At 50.2% G+C, this 18,202-nt stretch overlaps 1 protein-coding gene across 1 annotated transcript; it reads right to left on the reverse strand.

Annotated features, from left to right (window-relative positions):
* Window positions 1-254: 254 nt before the first annotated feature.
* LOC107306585 (uncharacterized) lies at window positions 255-8,133 on the reverse strand. The gene is made up of 15 exons (XM_085530016.1): window positions 7,773-8,133; window positions 7,393-7,504; window positions 6,699-7,145; window positions 6,314-6,466; window positions 6,022-6,173; window positions 5,746-5,884; window positions 4,809-4,960; window positions 4,394-4,541; window positions 3,801-3,938; window positions 3,160-3,412; window positions 2,470-2,603; window positions 2,160-2,318; window positions 1,997-2,099; window positions 1,705-1,764; window positions 255-1,436 (listed from the first exon to the last, which is right to left on the reverse strand). Exons 3-15 carry the CDS (start codon window positions 6,750-6,752, stop codon window positions 1,291-1,293), a joined length of 1,791 nt encoding a protein of 596 aa, XP_085386142.1. The 5' UTR covers window positions 6,753-7,145; window positions 7,393-7,504; window positions 7,773-8,133; the 3' UTR covers window positions 255-1,290.
* Between the last annotated feature and the right edge of the window lie 10,069 nt (window positions 8,134-18,202).

Consider the following 18,202-nt stretch of genomic DNA (forward strand, 5'->3'; position numbering starts at 1 on the left):
CTGATTAGGCAGATACAAACCCAAAACACAAACAGGATAGCACTGATTAACAGCAAAATATAGATGGGGAGTTGCACTGACTACTATTTATTATTATTATTTGTAATGGGGATTACAGTGCATTACTTGCTTTTGACCTACTTCCCACTTTCTCTGATATAAACACGTTATACTCTCTGATAGGAATCACTGACGGTTCAAATTTTACAGGCCCCTTACCAGGAAATAAAACAAAACAGAAAAGCCAGATAAGCTTGGTGGTAGAAATACCTCTTTCCCTACCTCACAGACAAAGGAACAATCAGCATTATGTAAAGTTCCATTTGAAAGAATAAATCCTAATCCTAATTAAATCCTAATTCAAGTGGGTTTTTATGCACTTAGAAATTAGGTCTGAAAGGTTCTTTGACAGGTCTTCAAGTCCCAAACCTGTGAAACTAAAGTGTTTGCTTAGCACAACAATCCAGTGAAATCTCGGTCTCATTCTGATGACAATAAGAAGAACCATATTGCATTCTGAAGAGGACAAAACATGCTTGCTCCGTCTTTGGTTCTTGCGCACAGGGACCCTAACACCAATTCAGTTCATAGGAGAAGTTTCCTCAAGTGACTCTTCTCCCTGTGCCTTCCTTCATCTTCCACTATTTTGTTGTTGTGTTGCTGTTAGTAGTAGTAGTAGAAACAGTAGTGTTGTTGTTATTGCAAGAGTCAAATGTCATCAAAGTCTGCAGAATCATTTCTAATCCGGTTTTGAAATGTAAACTCAGATGTAAACATCTTGAAGTCTGGATTCCTGGGTCTACAAGACGTAGGTGAAGAAAATATGTTTTTTTGTCTTTTTCCACGTGACACTTACTTATGCTCAGGCACACAGTACTATAGCAAGCAGGAGCTTTGCTGCCCAACATTTCAGCTTCGCATAAGCTAGGAAAACCATAACTTTTCTGCTTGCTTAAACAGTTCCAAGAACTCATACAGCGAGTTCCAATTAAGTCAGGGAAATTGTGACACGTTCTGAATCTGTGCATGTGTGCTGCTCTCTAATGGTCATGGGCAGACGTCTTCTCCAAGTCTTCCTTGTAAACACTTTCAGGTGTGCTTTTCACCTTAATCAGTCACTAAGTACAGACCCAGTTCTAACCAGCTGGTTTCCTGTACTGTGTTTCGAGATGTCCGTGCTCCTAGGATCCTTCTGTTGTTCAGGGGGCCTGTCTTGCATGACAGGAATGCGTGTCCTTGCAACGTTACTGTAAAAGTGTCCTAGTAACGTTACTGTACAAGAATTATCCTTCAGGTGCCTATGCAGGACAGGAAAAGTGCCGCGAGCCTGCAATGTGATGATGCCTCCTGCTGCCTTTGCTGTCTCAGCTTCTGGATTGTCTCAGATGCCACAGAGCGGACTGTCGGATGGGTGTCATTTACCAAAGGCTGAAGGGCTGCAACAGAAGGAAACAGAGCAGAGATTGAACACCCCAGTCTGCAGAGAGCCACCAGCTTCCCCTCGGGACCATGCCAGCCCCACTCGTTGCTTTTCCAGGCCAGGAGGAGCATGTGAGTCTGAGGGGTCAGCAGGAAGACACTGCTCAGGATTGCCAGGAATGCTCCTCTGCCCTGCAGCATTTCTGTGCAGCAGGGCAAAGCACAGCTGCATGCTGACCAGGCTCTACCCCCAGCCCCAACACGCACAGCACTGCCCTCACTCACCACTGCAGAGTTTATTCAGCATCTCCTCACTCTGTTCCCTGGAGTACTTCTCAGCCAGCCCTAGGGAAAGAGCTCCGTCAGACACCCACGCCCCAACACGCTGCTAGCTAGGAGCGCAGAGCCCGGCCCCACCAGACCAGTTGCTTCCCCTTCTGTGCTGCAGGCAGGGACAGTGCCCAAAGGGAACCTGAGCAAGGCACCCACTGGGGCTAGCAGCATGGGCAGGGTGTACCTGGGGGTTCAGGGCTGTGCCTTCCTGCCAGGGCAGGGCCCAAAGAGGGGTTGGGCTCACCAATGAATCTGACAGCCGCATGTCTCAAGGAGGCCTGAGAATCCTCCAGGTATGGCAGGCTCTGCAACAGGTATCCTTCCACTAACTTTCTGTCCTGCTGCACCTGGAGAAGAGCACAAGAGCATGGGGCTTGCAGAGTGTCCGCAGCTGCTGGTGTAACCTAACCTCCAGCATTCCCTTTCCTCCAGAAAAAAGGCAGGGGCTGTGTGATTGTCCTCACCAAACATTTCATGATCCCCGCTATGTCCCTGTGCCAGGCCTGGTGCTTGAGCTCCTTCCACTTCAGGAACGTTGCACAATACGCAAGGACATGCCAAGATGCCTACAGAACAACAGATGCAGTCTGATGGCACCACACACACAGACACACATCCCAGTGTCTGAATGCTTGCTCAACTTGCTCTCAATTGCAGATCACAGCTGAGCTGTCAGCACACCACTGCCTGCACACTGGTCAGCTCTGAAATTCGTACCCGTGCTACACTGGAGGTCTCGTCACTCATGTGAAAGAGCAGAGGGAGCAGGCCCCTGTGCACGGTCTTCTTCATGCTTCCCTTCTTAAGCCACACCACAGCATCCATCACATCCTTGAAGAGGCGGATGGAACCTTCTCACACTTCACATGACACCTGAGGGAGAACAGGAGGACCTCAGACCTCAGCAACACACTCTCACTGCCCATGGTGAGCATGAGTGTAGGCATGGCTGATGTGAAAGGAGGTGCTCTGGAGTCACATTCTGCACAAAAGTGCATTGCAGTCATGCAAAGCAATGCAATAGATTTCCAGCATGGGGTGCTTGTGCCTCAGAATGCTCCCCCAGCCAGCCCAGCAGGTCAAAGCAGAGCTGCCCTGGCACCTTGGGAGTGTTAGACAAGGAGGAGACAGAGCTGGCCTTAGGCAGTGCCTCTGGGGCACATGCCGCCTGCTCAGCCTCCACATCCCTGCTGTGATCCCTGGAGAGAATGCTTGGCAGTGATAGAAAAGGGAGCGATGGAGGTTCTGAAAGTAACAGAAGTAACACCTTGGCAGAAGGTGTTTTGCTGAGGTGCCAGGCTGAGCCCCAGCACAGGGGTCTGACATTACCAACAAAAACCAAGCTGCACTGCCATGGACACAGCCTGCTGGGCTGCAGAGCCCACAAGACATCTCATTCCTGAGAGCCCAGAGAAGGAAAGAAAGGAGAAGGCACTCCTGTCAGCACCCATCCGCAGAGCTCAGCCTCCCACAACAGACTTACATGATTAAAAAGAGGCAGGATCTTCTCAGCTAGCTCCAGAGCAAAGGTACTGGCGCGCCACTTCCCCAGATGGTACATTGCATTTCTGAAGATATTCAGCACCATCAGGGTAATGGGTGTGCTGGCAAACCGCAGGGTCTCCATGACTTCTGGAAGCAGGGTCCGTATTACTCTTGCCTGTACAAAACACACAATTTCCTTTCCATCAGGAGGTCAGTGGCCACCCTGGCCTAAAAGCTCTGATTACAGAGCAGCAGCCACACGCCTCCCTTGCCACAGCTGCCACAGGAATGGAAGCTGTAGATTCCAGGCAGGTGGTGGCCAACAGTGCCAAGTATGGGGAAGGCAGGAAAAGGAGGACAGGTGAACAAGGACTCTGTGCCCCCTTTTCCAACAGACCCCCAGGTAACCCATCTGAAAAGCTTCTGGAAATCTCAGCCACCAGGCCCCACCACAACCATCACCCCAACTCCCGAGTGCCAGGCAAGGCCAAGGCACAGCGTTGCCCACCGCTCCAGTGCCAGGCTGCCAACAGGAGGGCTTTGTTTGACAAGGTCCTGCTCACCGTCTCAGGTCTATCAGACAGCACTACGAGGCATCTGAGCACCAGCCAGAGTATTGGCAGGCTTTCAACCTTCAGAAGCCTCTGGAGCAGTTCTGGCTTACACAGCTCCTGCAGGTTCTCTTCAGTGGGAGGCATCACCTGAAACAAACACAGCAGTGAGAGGCAGGCAGAGGCAGCAGGACTTTCTGCACCCTGCAGCTCCTGGCTGCTCAGGGTCTCAGAGCAGGGCACTGGGGAGACATAGCCTGGCCTGAGGTAGCAGTGCCTTTGGAGGGCCCCACCATCCCTCTGCGCCCAGGCCAGGCACTATGCAGGATGGCTTTCTGGCCTGCTCCTCCTGCCCTCTGAGCTTCTGATGCCTCTGTGGAGTGCTTGACCAGCAGGAGCTGGCACAAAAGAGACACCAGCCATGGCTGGCCACGGGCAATAAAGCCTGCTTCACCTGCTGGAGGCTCTACCAGGCCCCAGCCATGGCTCTGACTCTGCAACAGCCCTGCCTCAGGTTTCTGGTCTGGGGAGCAAGGCAGGGGGAGGCAGGGAGCTGGGAAGAGAGTGCCCTGAAGGAGAGCACGGTGCCTTGTCCAGTAACTCACAGTCAAGCAAAAGAGGTCCAGCTCCGCTGTGGTGATGTTAAATCTCTCACACAGCTGTTGGTCCTGGAGAATGTTGCTCAGTTTGTCCAAGATCCTCTCTGAAGTTTCCAGCAGAGGAAACACGGTCTTCAATATGACCTGGGTAGTGCTATAAACAGAGAGCAGTGCTGTGTCAGCAGGGCTGCCTTAGCTACAGCATCATGGCTCAGGCAGGAGCCTGATGGGGGGCTCTGGGCTGCCATGGTTGGTAGTGGCTGCTGCAGCCCTAAGCGGCCCACCAGCTCTGGAAAGCACAGTGGGATGGAGGGCCTGCTCCTCGGGATGTCCTGCAGCTTTCCTTGGCTCTGGCAACCAGACCGTTTCTGAGCCCTGCTCTTCACATGGAACAAACGTGTGGGGCTGTTTGGGCTGATACCTGTCAGTCTGTGGGAAGTCAGCCAACACACTCCTCAGCACATCCGTGGGAAACTGGATGGTCAGAACCTCAACCAGTGAGAGGGCTGTCTTTTCAAGTGGGATGCTCTTCCTTTCCAGGCTTCTATGGATGCATCTGAGAATCTCTGGCATCTGTTGCAAGAACACAGGGAGAATGCTGCTGTCACTGCAGCCATTTGCCCCCCAGCCACTGCTACTGTCCTTCCCATTTCTCTATACTGGTTTTAAATGGTTTCAGATGCCAAACCACATTGGAAAACAGGTTCTAACATCAGCATGGCTGATGCAAAAGTAGTTGCTTCAGAATCATATTCTACATAAAATCACTGTGCCGTTGTGCAATGCAATGCAACAGGTTTCCAGCACGGCATGCCTGTGACTCTGATGAGACAGGGATGGCCCTCAGCAGTGCCTCTGGGTCACATGCTGCCTGCTTGGCCTCCACATCCCTGCTGTGGCACCTGGAGAGAATGCCTGGTGCTGGTAGCAAAGGGAGCACTGGAGGTTCTGAATATAACCCTTGGCAAAAGATGCTTTGCACAGAGGCCAGGCTGGGCCCCAGCACAGGGGCCTCACATCACCAAGAACCACCAAGCTGTCAGGGACAAGGCATGCTCCTCCTGCAGTCAGACCATCACAGCCTCTTGCTCTCATGCCTTTGAGGAGCAATTGACCTTTGAGGAGCAGGCACAAAAATAGCACCAGATGTGGGTGGCTACAGGTACTTCCCCTGCCTGGCTCTTGAGCCTGGGTAGCCAGTAGGGGAGGCCGTGCCTCTCCCTGGCCAAAAACACAGCCCCAGCTCTGCCCCTGCCCTGCCCAAAGTTTCCAGCCTAGGGAGCAAGGCAAGGGGAGGCAGCTTGCTGGGAAGAGAGTGTCCTGAAGGAGAGAGCACGGTGCCCTGTCTGGTAACTCACAGTCTGCTGAAGGAGGCCAGACCCCATTGTGGTGATCCTGTGCAAATTTTTGTTCTGGAGAATTATGCACAGTCCTTTTAGGATTTTTTCGGAAGATTCCGGCAGGGAAAGCACCATCTTCCAGACCTCCACAGTAGCGCTGCAAACAGAGAGCAATGCTATGTCAGCAGGGCTGCCTCAACCCCAGCACCATGGCTCAGGCAGGCCTATCTCTGGGAACATCTCTGAGCCCTGCTCTTCACATGGAACAAACATGATGGTTGTCAGGGCTGGTACCTGTCACTGTGTGGTAGTTGTGTCAATATGCTTTCTAACACATGCATGGGAAAGCAGCGTGCCAGCACATCAAGCACCGACAGGAAGGGCGCCTGATCTGATGTGCTGTTGTTTTTCATCTTTCTCTGGATGAACACCAGAATCTCTGGCACCTGTTTGGAGGACAGAAAGAGAATGCTGCTGCTGCTGTACTGCAGCCATTTGCCCTGCTTCCGCTGAGGTTACTACTCTTCCCAGTGCTCTGTCATGCCTTAAACTGGCTACAGATGCCCAAGAGCATCTGACTGCTTACATCTGTCAGCCAGGTGATAGGGTCTTTTAAAAGAAAATCCAGTAGAATCCTGGCATATTCCTTGTCCTCAGGGCTGCAGTCAGCACTGATCTTTTCAAGGGTCCTGAAGACAATGTCTGTAGTCAGAGGAGCTTCAAGTAATCTTCTAGGCATCTATGGTAGGAACGAAAAAGGGAAAGACAAGTCAAACTTTGTGTGAGAACATGGTCTGGAGCGGGAAGACCAGAGGAAAAATGCAAAAGAAGACACTAGCTTCAGAGCAGAAGCATGCCAAGGGCTCCCACCTGTGCACAAGTTTGTTTCACAGGTACCCCTGAGCATCAGAGGCAGCTCTGGAATGCAGAGAGTGGGAGACAGACTGGCTGGAATGTTGATGTTTCCTTACCTCCGGCAAGGGATTGCTGGCCAGGAAACTATAAAGCATCCAGATCCGCTCCATGGCCCTGTCGCGCACAGTTTTGCTATCAGAAATGGTGAAGGGCCTCAGCACCTGTGAGGAGAGGAGCTGCTGGTTAGCCTGGGAGCTGCTGATGCCCACTCCAGGAGAAGCAGATCTGCTGAGCTCCTAGCTGGAATCACAGCATCCATCCAGGCTTCCCCTGAGCTTAAGCCAAGCCCATCATGGGGCTACTGCCGCTGGGGTTCCTTGCCGGCTCCAACTGCTGCCAGTGCCGTTTCCATGGAGCGGGATAAAATTCTACCACAAGGGAGCTCTGGGGGCAGAACTTCACAATAGACAGACCTCAAAGATTCTGTGCAGCCAACTTTTGACATCGTCGGTGGGACAGTGGTACAGCATAGCCTCCAGCATGTTGTCCATAGCATCCAGGGTCTGTAAAGAGAACAGTGGGATACCCAAAGATCTGTGCACAGGGACACACTGGGGCTGCAAATCTGCTATGCACAGACTTGGCTACAAGCACAGGGTGTTGCCAGGCCCAAGGCAAAAAAGAGTGGGAAAGGGTGTGGGAAATCATGGCTGAGAGTCTGCCTGGCAAGGACTTTTCTTAGCCTCTGTATACAAAGAATCCAGAGAGCAGCTCAGAGACCTGAGGTTCAGCAGTTCACCTGGTACGTACATGGTTGTAGAGGCAAATGTTCAAGTCCCTGGTTGGAGGAAGGCAGAAGATGACTCTGCAGCACGCTTTTAAAAGATGTAATAGTTCTTCCTCCGAAATTGCTTCCACTTGGCTGCAAATAGAGAGACACAGATGCTAGGAGCAGTTCCTTGATGCTGAGGCAGGGGTGGATCAGGTCCTCCCCTGGGCAAGGCTCCCTGAGAGGGATGGGGAGCCCTGCCAGGAAGTGACTCCTCCCCCACAGGGCTGCTCTGGGTCAGAGGACAGTCCTGATGCCACCAGCTTTAGGACAAGGGCCAAGATTTAGCGGGGAGCTGCGTCAGGGCCACCAGGATCGTGCCCGGGGGATGTGCTGGCAAAACAAGGAACTGGGCAGGTACCTCATTGCAGCAATCGCATTCATGCAGTGGTATCTTAGCGCTGTGTTCAACTGAGCCCTGGGCTCCTCATACAACAGAACCTGCAAAGCACAATCAAATCAGGATGGCACCTGGCAGCTGCCAGCACCCACCAACAGAAAACCTGCCATTGACCGATAGGGCCTGTGTCGCCCCAGTGGCCCTCAGCAAACCCTGTCACACTGGTGCTGCTGTCTGCCTCCACTGCTGAGGTCTCAGCAGCACCTGGAGTCTCATCTGGGGAACTTTGGTGTCTGTGCATGATTTCCCTGCCTCCCTCTCCCCCTGCCCTGTCCTTCTTACAGGGTGCAGATACCTGGGTGCCATGTCCCCTCACCTTAATGTTCTCTGTCACATTGTTTAGGAAGCAGAAGATATCCAGGTACACTGTCAAGCCCTTCTGTTCAGCAGCGCTGCACAGTGAGCAAATACAGTTCAGGTACTGCATCTTCTGCACCAGATCCTGGCAAGCACACAGAGACCGAGGAGTGTGAGTGGGGAGAGCCATGGCCAGGGGGACCAGGCGTTGTGGGGTGTGGAGCAGCACAGGACAGCTGCAGGACAGCAGCAGCTCTGCCCGGCCAGCAGCCCTCATGCAGCCTGAAGGCAAAGCCCGAGGGACTGTCTGGAGGTGCAGGAACAGCCAAGATGGAGATGGCTGCTCTTACCTTTTCCTTGATGATGCCATAGGTTTCGATGACATTTACGGCCACCTCATCCAGTTCATACAGAGGCAGCCAGTCAGCATCTGACCAAGGAGAGAGAGCAATGCTATAGAGGGGCCAAAGGCAGGCGCGAGCAGACGAAGGAGCTCTGGCCTCTCCAGCCCTGGGCTCTCTCCCCAGGCACAGTCTGCCAGTGCCTGTCAGGACAAGGAGGCCTGGTGTCAAGCAGGGGGCACTCGCTGGGGACCCTCACTCACCAGCATGCAGTGGGGTGACCTCAGTCACTTCGTAGGGCTCCGGTGGAGATTTTCTCTCCTGGGGAGCCCCACTCTCCTCCCAGGCCACCTTGGGGTGTTTAGGAGGTTTCTCCTCCATCCCGTAGGATGTAGGCTAAGGGTAGGGATGTGGCAGCCACGGGGCTGCCAAAGGTAAAGGAAAACGACTTGGGCTGCGCTCGGGGGCTATTCGCCAGACCCGCACACTCCTGCCCTGTCTCCTCGCTGTCCTGTCGGACACTGAGGTCGCCTGCTGTCAGTGCCAGCTATGCCTTGGTGTCACAGAGATGGGTCACAAAGGGCTCCACTGTGACGTGCTGCCTCGCCTGGGTGGGGCTGGTTCCAGAGCCCGGTTGGAATGGTGCAGAGCAAACTCCTCAGCGGGAGGGATGCGTGTGCCTGCTTACCCAGGTAGCTTTGGAAGTGGGCCTGAGAGCAGCTGGACTGCTCAGGCTCCCGTGCTTCTGCTGTGAGGCTGGAGATGGCTGCAGCAGAATGGAGGAATGCAGACGAAGACTTGCTGTCAGCTCAGGAGCTGATTTGCTCACAGGCTTGTGAGCTACAAGGCTTTTATTTCTGAATTGTAAAGATGTAAACAAATGCAAGTTTTGCACAGAAGATACAGTCCTGTGCCCTTATTTCTGATTAGCTGACAATACACTCTCAAATAACTGGGAACACTGCAGTCCAATAAGGCATTTCCCTACACTTTGTAAGAAACAGCTGAAATTAACAAAAGACAGAAGCTGTTACTTTTCTGGCCGTTTTCTAGCATCAATGTGTTAAAAGTTTTAACTCCCATTAATGCAGCATGTCAATTATTATTCCTCTCTCCCTCCCTCCCTCCCTCCCTCCCTCCCTCCCTCCCTCCCTCCCTCCCTCCCTCCCTCCCTCCCTCCCTCCCTCCCTCCCTCCCTCCCTCCCTCCCTCCTTCCCTCCCTCCCTCCCTCCCTCCCTCCCTTCCTCCTTCCCTCCCTTCCTCCCTCCCTCCCTCCCTTCCTCCCTCCCTCCCTTCCTCCTTCCTCCCTCCCTTCCTCCTCCCTCCCTCCCTCCCTCCCTTCCCTCCCTTCCCTCCTTCCCTCATTTCTCTCCTCCTCCCTCCCTCCCTCCCTCCCTCCCTCCCTCCCTCCCTCCCTCCCTCCCTCCCTCCCTCCCTCCCTTCCCTCCCTTCCCTCCTTCCCTCATTTCTCTCCTCCTCCCTCCCTCCCTCCCTCCCTCCCTCCCTCCTTCCCTCCCTCCCTCCCTCCCTCCCTCCCTCCCTTCCTTCCTTCCTTCCTTCCTTCCTTCCTTCCTTCCTTCCTTCCTTCCTTCCTTCCTTCCTTCCTTCCTTCCTTCCTTCCTTCCTTCCTTCCTTCCTTCCTTCCTTCCTTCCTTCCTTCCTTCCTTCCTTCCTTCCTTCCTTCCTTCCTTCCTTCCTTCCTTCCTTCCTTCCTTCCTTCCTTCCTTCCTTCCTTCCTCCCTTCCTCCCTTCCTCCCTTCCTCCCTTCCTCCCTTCCTCCCTTCCTCCCTTCCTTCCTCCCTTCCTCCCTTCCTCCCTTCCTCCCTTCCTCCCTTCCTCCCTTCCTCCCTTCCTCCCTTCCTCCCTTCCTCCCTTCCTCCCTTCCTCCCTTCCTCCCTCCCTCCCTCCCTCCCTTCCTCCCTCCCTTCCTCCCTCCCTCCCTTCCTCCCTCCCTTCCTCCCTCCCTTCCCTGCCTTCCCTCCCTTCCCTCCCTTCCCTCCCTCACTCCCTCCCTCCCTCCTTCCTTCCTTCCTCTCCTCCTCTCTTCCTCTCCTCCTCTCTGTTATGGTTTTGTAATTTGGTTGGTGTTGGTATTCCACATCAGAACACCATGCCTAATATTGGGAGTACATGGGACAAGTTTTTTTTCTGTGGACTGCCTTAAATGGGCATGTGGGGAGTGGCACCGGCGGGGAAGTGGGGAAGGGGACACGGTTGCTGGCCCGACTCCCTGCCCGGGGGAAGCTCGGATGGAGCTTCTGGCCTTCCACAGCTCCATCGGTGAGATTGGGGACTTGGTATTCTCGTTGTTGAAACACTCATGTTGTTGTTTAGCGTTATTAGGTTATTAAACTGCCGTTCGTTCTCCCTTCCCCTCTCCCGAAATGCACGTGGCTGGGCCGCGCCGTGCCGGGCCGTGCAGTGCCACTAGAGAAAGGGGGGCACTTTTGTTCCTGCTCCCCTGGGTTTGTTCCCACTGTCCCGGAGTGAGCTCTAGAGAGAACTCCGTGACACACTCTCTCTCTCTCTCTCTTTCTCTTTTTATCTTTCTCTCTTTGTTTCTCCCTTTCTCCCTTTCTCTCTTTCTCTCTTATTTATTTCCTTTTGGACAGGAGTGGTTTAAAAAAGCTGACAAGACAACTAAAGTTTTGAGCCTACTGTATAAATGTTCCGCTAAAGATAATTTTTTTTTCCTCTTTTGTTTTACATTCTCTAAGCTATATCTATCTGGGAATGTTGCCTTTTAGAGATTTGGCCTTTTCCAGGTGCTGCCTGGGCAGAACTTCCACAATGCAATTTATACTTTTATTCAGCTTTTATACTTGTCTTCACTGTCCTTCATACGGAGACACAAATCAAGTTTAAGTGAACTGTTAATACTGATACCCATAAGAAGTTTCATAAAGCCATCAAATGAGTAGAAGAGAATAATAGAAGATTTCAAGTGAAGAGCTGGTAACTTTGCAGATCATACTTTAACTCTGGTTCTTGGGATTGGAACATGCCTTGGTTGGGACAAGTTTTCATATTTTTGGGCAGTCTGTTTGAAAACCAGATGACTATTATTGGCTTTTTTTTCATGAGAGAGGATGCCATAGCAAGGTTTTCTCAGTTCTGTATTTCCTGAGTGCCAGAATCCATTTTTATCCACCAAATTTGACACTGAAAATCTCTAGCCACAAAAAGTCAAAGCCTGCCACGCAAAGACACTGTCACACAAGAAGATATTTTAAAATGTGATGCCTCTAATAAGAAATTTTGATGATGAAATTTTGATGATCTATGTCACCTTTTGGTTATACCCTTATGTGCAGACCTGTGTTAGATTACCGTTCCATTCAACTGCTTGTAGTTGAACTCAAAGCTAAGGAAGGAGACGCTGCTTACCCACTCTGTGGCGCTGTCAATTACTGAGAGTTTCCACCAGGGTGTATAAGGGATTACTTCTCTTTCTGTCTGATTGGAAAATCAAGGAAAAAGAATGGAATAATCAAATATGGAGAGATATGATTGGTGTGGAACACCTGATGTGGTTGTGAAAGTAGATGTCTTCAGAAGTTTACGTGACAGCTGCTGGGAACTGGACCGATTCCGTAGGACTGGTTTTCCTCAGAAAAAAACTGGCCAACTCCCATCGGCAGGATATGAAGATCACCCTGAGTTACTGAAACCTGTGGCTTCCTTGTTCTGCCCTGGTGTGTTTTACAACATGCACATATTTGCAGCTGTAGAGCAGCATGCTCATATCTATTTAAATCTTTGGTGTTTACTTAATGTGTTTAAATAATCTGGAAAACAAGCAAAACACAGAAATGACAGCATTGGCCAGAGCCAGCAAGTCCCTTCTCAAGTTCCTGGAGACAGCTGCATTTTAATGCTTCATATTGAGCTTTATGTCAGCTCTTTCTGTTCTAATGCACTCAAATGCACACCGTTCCTGATACAGGCCAGGATGCCATTGGCCTTCTTGGCCACCTGGGTACTTTGCTGGCTTATATTCAGCCAGCTGTCCATCAGTGCACCAAGGTCCCTTTCCATCAGGCAGCTTTCCAACCACCCCACCTGTGAAAGACAGAACTGGTTTTCTTTTGTTGTCTCAAAGCTTGCTTCATGAGGCCTTCCTGATGATAAGACTCTGACTGACAACTGTTAAGTATCCTTGGGGGCGGATGGTGAGTGTCATTGTGCCATAGTGTTTCTGCTTACGATTGCAAAGATAAACAGAAGCAGGATGACCAGTCTTCTTCAGGGGTGCTGCTCGAAGGAGCTGACCACTGCAAAAGGCGATAATGCTTGTGTCTGGCAACAGAGACCCCCCTCATTGCTGGCTTATCTGTGGGCCAGGAATGTCACAAAAGCTGGTTTTAAAACCCTATTACAAAGTGTGTTTACCTGCTTGTTCAGTGTTTGCTCGAGATACGTTCCCGAAAATGCTGAGTTAAACTTCAAAGAAGAAGAAGAACCCCCACCGAAATGGGGGATAAAAGGCCCTCGCTAAACTGGGGACTTTAGAGACAAACTCCCAAAGACACCTTTGACGGAGAATTCCCTGAGTGGAAAGCCTTGTCGGAAAAGCCCCCCGGGACCGGCTTGCTGCGGAGCTCCCTGGCTGTCTCCCATCCCCTGCGGTGATCAGACGAGTTCCTGAGATCCACGGACCTACTGTGTACCTCGCTGGACCCACGGTGGTGACTATATCTCTTTTGCTCTCTGCAAAGACTCCTTGCTTCTATTTCCTACTTTTCCTATCACCTACCTTCCCTTCCCCATCTCCCCAAAAAAACGGCTAGGAAATTAATAAACTGGTTGGACCAAAATTTGAACTGTTGCTTCTTAATCTCACGCCGGGTATATAGAAATATCAAAGAACCGTGCCTCCCTCCTACAAATTGGAGCAAGACACCACCCCAAGCCTGTAGAGTTGTCTAGGGTTGTTGTGACCAAAATGCAGGACCCAACACTTGGCCCTACAGAAACTCATACAGTTTACATTGACCCATCAATCCAGTCTATCCAGGTCCCTTTGTAGTGCCCTTTTCTCCTCTGGCAGATCAACACTCCCTCCCAGCTTGGTGTCATCTGCAAACTTACTGAGGGTGCACTCATCCCCTCACCAAGATGGTTAATAAAGATGTTAAATAGAATTGGCCCCAGTACTAGGCCCTAATGGACAGCTCTTGTGACTGGCCACCAACTGGATTTAACTCCACTGACCTCAACTCTTTGGGCCCGACCATCCAACATTATGAAGTTCAACCAGGCCAAGTGCCAGGTCCTGCACCTTGGTCAGGGCAGCCCCAAGCACAGTGTCAGTTGATGAAAGACTATTGTGAGTCAGCAGTGTGCGCTTGTAGCCCAGAAGTCCAGCTGGATCCTGGGCTGCATCACAAGAAGCATGACCAGCAGGTCAAGGGAGGTGATTCTGCCCCTCTATTCTGCTCTTGTGAGAACCCACCTGGAGTACTGGATGGAGGTCGGAAGCCCCCAGTGCAAGATGGACATGGGGCTGTTTGATCAGATCCACCAAGAAGGACTGCAAAGATGATCAGAAGGCTGGAGCAGCTCCGCTGTGAGGTCAGGCTGAGAGTGCTGGAGCTCTCTGCTCATGTGTCACAAGACTGTCCCCTTTTCTTACTGCTTGTCTGTGCAGTGTGAGCTCCCTGACTGTCTCGCCATTAGCATCAACCTAAGGACTTTGTTTTTGGACACTCACTCTCTCATTTGATTTGATTTCTTAGACTCAGTTCCAATTACATGTTATTGAATTGGGTTAACTTGCATTCTGATGCCATATTTGGCCAATTAGTTTTTTTCCCCTAGGTTATTGCCACTGTTTAGTTTTCAAGCACATCTCTCCACATTTTTCCCTTTTACTTTTCCCCCAAGATGCCCACACCATTAGTCACAGAAAGTCTCGGAGCCAAGAATCTTGCCAACTGGAAAGCATTGCTAAGGACTCAGACATTGAAAAACATATTAGCAGATGTCAGGATGAGGCCTTCATCCTTTGGAAGCAGATGCTATTAGCCATAAATGAAAAAATACCCCTACAAAGATGATCTGATGCCTGAGATAAAGAAATGGACTGCTACAGAAAAAAAAGCGTCAATTATTTGAGAGAATGCACCATGGTGGAAATGACATTTGTTCCCAATGATCCATACCAAAAGCATGATCCTGAGAGAGTCAGGTATACACCAAGCATGTGGCATCCACTTACAAGAGCTGCACCAGAAAAGAATGCAAATACACCACCAGGAATGTACGTCCGAGCACAAAGAGGACCCCTGTGCAAATACAAGGGCTGTACAGAGCTGCTGCTGTGGAGCAAGATAAACAGCATGAGAACCAAGGACACCTCTAGAAGAAGAAAGAATGGCTCATGGCTCTGACTGGACAAGCACCCACATGAACGGTTGAAAAGTGTTTGTGGAACGCTCTATTGACGTGTAAAGGTGGATGGGAAAGTAGTAGGGGTGAATGGGAAAGAGAGAAAAAGGAAACTTGTGAAGGTATATAAGTGACGTGAGAACTTGTAATAAATGATTTGGAGTCTGTGCATCAGCACCACCCGCCATTTCCAATGCTTGACTACCCTTTCCGAGAAGTAATACTTCCTAATGTCCAGCCTGATTCTCCCCTGGTGCAGCTTAAAACCATTCCCTCTAGTTCTATCACTGATTACAAAAGAGAAGAGGCCAACCCCCAGCTCACTACAACCTCCCTTCAGGAAGTTAAAGAGAGCTATAAGGTCTCCCCTGAAACTCCTCTTCTCCAGGCTGAACAATCCCAGCTCCCTCAGCTGCTCCTCATAAGGCCTGTGCTCCAGACCCCTCACCAGCATCATAGCCCTCCTCTGAACGCGTTCCAGGGCCTCAATGTCTTTCTTGCAGTTACAATTGTGGGCAGCCCGGTCGTGTACAGAGGGACTGGAAAAAGCCTATGCTGACAACGCTGGGAAGATAAAGATAATGGCATGGACACCCTCACCCCCTCCCCCCCCCCCCCCCCCCCCGGCTTTATTCCCAAAGGTCAAAAAATAGCACAATTGATCCCTTTTCATTCTTTGGCTGAACTTGGCATCAGGGACCGAACTGGTGGATTTGGGAGCACGGGCCAAACAAGTGTTAAAATACAAACCATTATTAGCATGCTTAGTAAATGGCCAACAGTTTTTAGGCTTGGTGGATACTGGAGCTGATGTTACCATCATTAAGTCAAGTGACTGGCCCTTCGAATGGCCATTAAAAGACCCTAATTCTGCTACTGTAGGAGTTGGGGGTTTGTAGCAGCCCACTGTGCCCAAATTTGATCTTCTGAAGGGCCTGATGGTCGCATTGCTCACACTGCTCCTTACATCTTACCAGTTCCCTGTACTCTGTAGGGTCGTGATCTTTTAAGTCCATGGGGCATGATTTTGCAGATAAATTTTCAACGGAGGCCACTGATCAGCAACAACCTAGACCCCTAACTTGGAAAACAGAACAACTTACTTGAGTAGATCAGCGTCCCTTGGCAAAGTTGCTGCATCAACATGAGCCGGTTCGAGAACAGCTTTTACAGGATTTGTGCGCTGTCAGTGCAGTAATCAAGCCCCGGGGGCATTGCAGCCTGGTCTTCCTTCACCTTCAGTGATTCCTTCAAATTGGCTCACAGCAGCCATTGATTTTAAAGGCTGCTTTCTTACCATTTGACTAAATCCAAAAGACGCACCATGATTCGCTTTCTCAGTGCCCTCCATCAACCAGCAAAGCCCTGCTCAGCAGTATCACTGTAACGTGTTACCACAAGGAATGCTTAATAGTCCAACAAGAAGTCAATTCACTGTAACAAATGTATTACAACCAGTACAAAAATCTAGACCTTATCTAGACCATATTTATCATTACAAGGATGATATATTAATAGCAGCAGAACGAGAAAATGGTCTAAAGGATGCTCTATGGCTCATCCAGCAGGCAGTCCAATCTGTAGGTTTACAAATAGCAGAAGAAAATGTGCACCTTAGTTCATGGAAATATTTAGGATGGAAAATTACATCTCACGCCATTCAGCCACAAATCCCCAGAATAGTACCTAACGTTGAAGTGGTTTGCAGAAATTATTAGGAACCATCAATTGGTTGTGACTGCTTTGGGGTATTACTACTCAAGAGCTGCACCTTCCTACTACTCAAAGGAAACCCAGATCTAACCTCTAAAAGACAATTAATGCCAGAAGCCCTACAATGCTTAGACTCTGTAATACCATCACTGAAACATCAATATATCCATCGTGTTTGTTTATCACTTCCAGTACCTCTTCTGATAATATCAAACTCCTATCAACCATGTAGCTTATTATGTCAGTGGGATACCTCAAGAAAAGATCCTCACATTCTCCTCAAATGGATATTCTTACCACATTCATTTTTAAAAACCATTATGTGAAGAGTGGAGATGTTTGCAATGCTCATACAGTGGGGTTGACATTGTCAACAGATTTTATGTGCTCCTGACCCTAATCTGCCCCTTACCACTAATAGTTTACTTTCACGTGCTCCAATACCTAATGCTGTTACTGTATTTACAGATGGCTCTGGAAAGCCACACCAAGCAGTGGTTCTGTTTGTTCACAAGAGTTGACTGTGTTGGAGGCCAAAATAAGCCTTACCGGTAAAGACTGGCAAAATCAGCCTGTCATGACTGGCACAGGCGCTCCATGGATACTTGGTATTGATTACCTCAGAAGAGAGTGTTTTATGAAGCCTAGAAGGTTCTGATGGGCCTTTGAAATAGCTACTATAGACTCAGAAACAGCATTAAGCAGCTGTCTGTTCAGCCTGGCCTGGTCAGTCAGAAGATCCATCTGTTGTGGGGTGGCTTGGAGTGAAAGAGCAACTGGTACCGATTGCTTGATCTCCAAGATATAGGACAACAAAATACGGGTTTTTCTCCCCTTGAAATACAAACCCATTTCTCCAGTTCCTCATGACACTCATGCCCAGGCACACAGCACTACTGACCAAGGAGGAGCTTTCCTTCCCAGCACTTCAGCTTTGCAAGAAGCTAGGAGAAACATTACTTTCCTGCTTTGTATCTGTCGCAGGCACAGCAAAATGAGCAGGTATCATATAGTTATGATACATATGATATATATATATGCAGCTCAAAGCAACATATGTGTCTGCCATGAAGTAAGTCTTATTACGGAAGCAGCAGCCTTAACAGACCTTAAAGAAAGGCCACGAGGTTCTTAGGAATGATGAATGCTTGCTTGGGAACTATTGATTTTCTTCAGTGGAACTGCGTGCTGTTGCTGTTTGTCCAGTTCTCCAAAGAATCCAGTTCATCCACATCGGTCTTCTTCCCCTACGGCTCGCCTTGTGGAATTCAGGGACAGCCCGTTCTTGTGCTTTTAAGATTTCCATCTTGAGGAGCATCCAGGCTTCCTGGACCCCTCTACCCTTAAGGAGCGACTCCCAAGAGACCCCTGCAGCAGGCATCCTGGACAGGTTAAAATCCACCCCCTAGAAGTTCAAGAGAGCAGTTTTGCTGGTCACCCTTCTGACATTTCCAAGAACAAAGAATTCCATCATCTCACTGTTGCACTGCCCAAGACAGTCCCCAGCCTTCACATCTCCCACCGGTCCTTCACTGTTAGCAAAGATCAGGTCTAGCAGGGCACCACCCCTGGTAGGCTCTCGGACCAACCAGCTGCGTAAGGAAGCTCTCTTGCACACACTGTAGAATCCACTTGGATTGCTTTCTCTGC

The sequence above is a fragment of the Coturnix japonica genome, chromosome Z (assembly GCF_054131305.1).
Source record: "Coturnix japonica strain WE chromosome Z, WE-NBRP24, whole genome shotgun sequence".
NCBI lineage: Eukaryota > Metazoa > Chordata > Aves > Galliformes > Phasianidae > Coturnix > Coturnix japonica.